This window comes from Neltuma alba, unplaced genomic scaffold (assembly GCF_004799145.2).
Source record: "Neltuma alba isolate B1F8T4 unplaced genomic scaffold, ASM479914v2 tig00012800_pilon, whole genome shotgun sequence".
Lineage (NCBI taxonomy): Eukaryota > Viridiplantae > Streptophyta > Magnoliopsida > Fabales > Fabaceae > Neltuma > Neltuma alba.
The window spans coordinates 54,386-57,023 of record NW_021637197.1 but is presented as its reverse complement, the minus strand read 5'-3'; the positions used below and the strand labels follow the sequence as shown (position 1 = coordinate 57,023).

General features: G+C 44.2%; 1 protein-coding gene across 1 annotated transcript; it reads right to left on the bottom strand.

Moving 5' to 3' along the window:
* Nucleotides 1–369: 369 nt before the first annotated feature.
* On the bottom strand, nucleotides 370–2,068 carry LOC114731076 (polyol transporter 5-like). The gene is made up of 2 exons (XM_028918203.1): nucleotides 1,882–2,068; nucleotides 370–1,788 (listed from the first exon to the last, which is right to left on the bottom strand). The coding sequence occupies exons 1-2, from the start codon at nucleotides 1,988–1,990 to the stop codon at nucleotides 422–424; spliced, it is 1,476 nt and encodes a 491-aa protein (XP_028774036.1). The 5' UTR covers nucleotides 1,991–2,068; the 3' UTR covers nucleotides 370–421.
* Nucleotides 2,069–2,638: the final 570 nt, after the last annotated feature.

The window sequence follows — 2,638 nt, the reverse complement described above, 5'->3', positions numbered from 1 at the left end:
ATGTTCTATGGTTTCAATCAGAAATTGAACTGTCATTTCTTTTCCCAATGACTCCTACTTTTGGAAAGAAAATTAGAATAAAAAGAATATTAGGAGAAAAAAGAAGGTCAAAAATAGTAAATTTTTTAAATTGAAAGTTTTTCTTTATAGTGTTCTCTCCCATTTATTTTCCTCCCCTTTTTTCCTCCATCCAAACTAAACCTTAGAAAAATTACAGATAAATAAATTCAAGGTTAGACAAGATGCTTCTTTTCTTTCCTTCGTATCAAATCTGCATAATTACAAAAGGAGGATGGCAACCAAGTCCCCAAAAAAACAAAAATTAACTTCTGGACCCGGTTAACACAAGAGGCAAGAGGCAGGAAAACCTTAAAAGCCCAACTACAATAATTCCACATCATTAAAATTACAATTAACAACCCTAAACAGCTCCCATTTCGGTTTCCCTATGTTCACCAGCTTTGGGTTTTTTCTCAAACAAAGTCTCCAATTCTTCCAAGCTCTTCCCTTTGGTCTCTGGTATGAACACATAAAAGAACAGTGTCCCCACCACCATTATCCCACACAACACGAAGAACATTCCGGCGAACGTTATCTTCTTTGATATCGTCAAGAACGTCATCGACACCACGCCGGAGACGAGCCTGTTCACAGATATCGCCAAGCTTGAACCTTGGGCCCTCATCCTTGTCGGAAATATTTCCGACGAGTATACCCACGTTATGGGCCCAAGCCCAATTGAAAAGAATGACACGTCAGCACACACTGCCACCACACACAGGATGATGGCCCAAAGTGGCTTCCTGACTGATTTCTGTAGAAACAATGAGCCCACTCCGAGCCCAGCTAGAGAGATGGACATACCCGTTGAGCCCAATAACAATAGGGGTCGCCTTCCAAACTTGTCTAGGTACAGAGCAGAGAGCAGAACGAATGAAGTTTTGGCTAAGCCCATGATCACGTTCACGCCGAAGAGTTGTTTCTTGTTGTGGATCCCGGCGGCTCTGAACACTTCCGGGCAATAGTACACAACGGCGTCGTTTCCGGAGGCTTGCATGAAGAAGTTCATTCCGATGGCAGTGACCAGCATGCGACGGACTGCTGGTGAGGGTCTCAGCAATAGCTCCTTCCAGACACCTTCCCCGCGGAAATCCCCTTCGCCGCCGGTGACCATTGCCGCCGCTGTGGTAATTTCCTGGAGTCTTTGTTCCGCTTCCTCCGGCGACGATGAGGTTTTCAGGAGGACCTTTTTTGCCTGGGCGACCTTCCCTTTCATGGCGAGCCAACGAGGGGATTCCGGCATGGCTATGACGCCGAAAGCGATGGCAATTGAGGGCGCGGCGGCGAGGCCGAGCATGAGCCTCCAGCCCAGGTGTAACGGAAGACTGGCGAGGCAGTAGTTAATTATGTAGCCGAGCAGGATGCCGAAAGTGATGAAGACTTCGGGAAGGGAGGTGAGGAGGCCGCGGCTCATGGCCGGAGAGAGCTCGGCGGTGTAGAGAGGGGCAATCATGAGGGCACAGCCGACGCCAATTCCGGCGACCATCCGACCGACCAAGAGAACCCAAAAATTGGGCGCGAGACCCATCAAAACGGCACCTAAAAAAAACGTGAATGCGGCAAACACAATGGTGTATCGGCGGCCAATCCAATCGGACATTTTTCCAGAAGCAAGCGATCCAAACAGAGAGAACACATTCAAAACACCCACCAGGATTTCTTGTTTTGAAGAAGAGATCCCCATGTCCTCCTTAATCAAAACCGAAGCACCGCTCATAGCCCCAATATCTGCAGGAATTCACACACACAATCACGCATAAATCACAAATGCCACATGAATCGAATTCAATTCAACCTTTCGAAACATAGAATCAAACATACCATATCCAAGGAGAACGGAAGTGACGGAGGCAAGAAGAGCACACAGAATAGTGAATCCATTGAGGCGAGGTGCGGGTTTCGTCTGATGATCGCCATTGTTATCATCCATTTTCTCTGTTCTGGGAAAATCAGAGTGAAAATCAAAGGAAGAAACAAAAAACGACGAAATTCGATCGAGGAGGGGGTTAAAGAGGGGGCAGGTGATTCATGAGAGCAACGAGTGTGGAGTTAAAAGAGAGAAGAAGAAGGAGAAAGAAGAAGAAAAATGGTAATAAACGGATAATGCAAAATCTCGGCTTGGTTTGGGAGGTAACTACGATTACTCTCTGCAAAACTAGGCGTGCAGTGTGGATGTTATGGACGTTATTGCATTTACACTTTTGCCCCTGGTTTATCCACTTTTCTATTTTTTCCCTTCGCTTCTGGCGGATCACAGGAATAAGAAGATCAGAGTCTAAACTCTCGTCAGATCTTCTACAAATTTGCCGATCATTTCAAATACCTTATCCTCTTTATCTAATTCAGCTTGCTCATGTTGTTTGCTTCGCAATATTGTGGATTCTTTTTTGTAAAAAAAAAAAAAAAGAATATAGCCAGCAATTTTTTAACCTAATGGGTTAAATCCCGCTAATAATCTTAAACTGTTAATGTTAACGTCTGTTCTTTTAATAATAATGTTAATGTCATTCTAGTCCTATTCATAAAGTAGAGAGAATAATTTTTTTTTTCCTAACTATAGTATGTCATTCATTTTTAT

What these genes read in the sequence shown, in the direction of transcription:
- LOC114731076 (XM_028918203.1), bottom strand. Translation starts at nt 1,990, where the DNA reads ATGGATGATAACAATGGCGATCATCAGACGAAACCCGCACCTCGCCTC. An exon ending in TTCCGTTCTCCTTGGATATG is followed by an intron (nt 1,789 to 1,881) that starts GTATGTTTGATT and finishes GAATTCCTGCAG; the next exon opens with ATATTGGGGCTATGAGCGGT.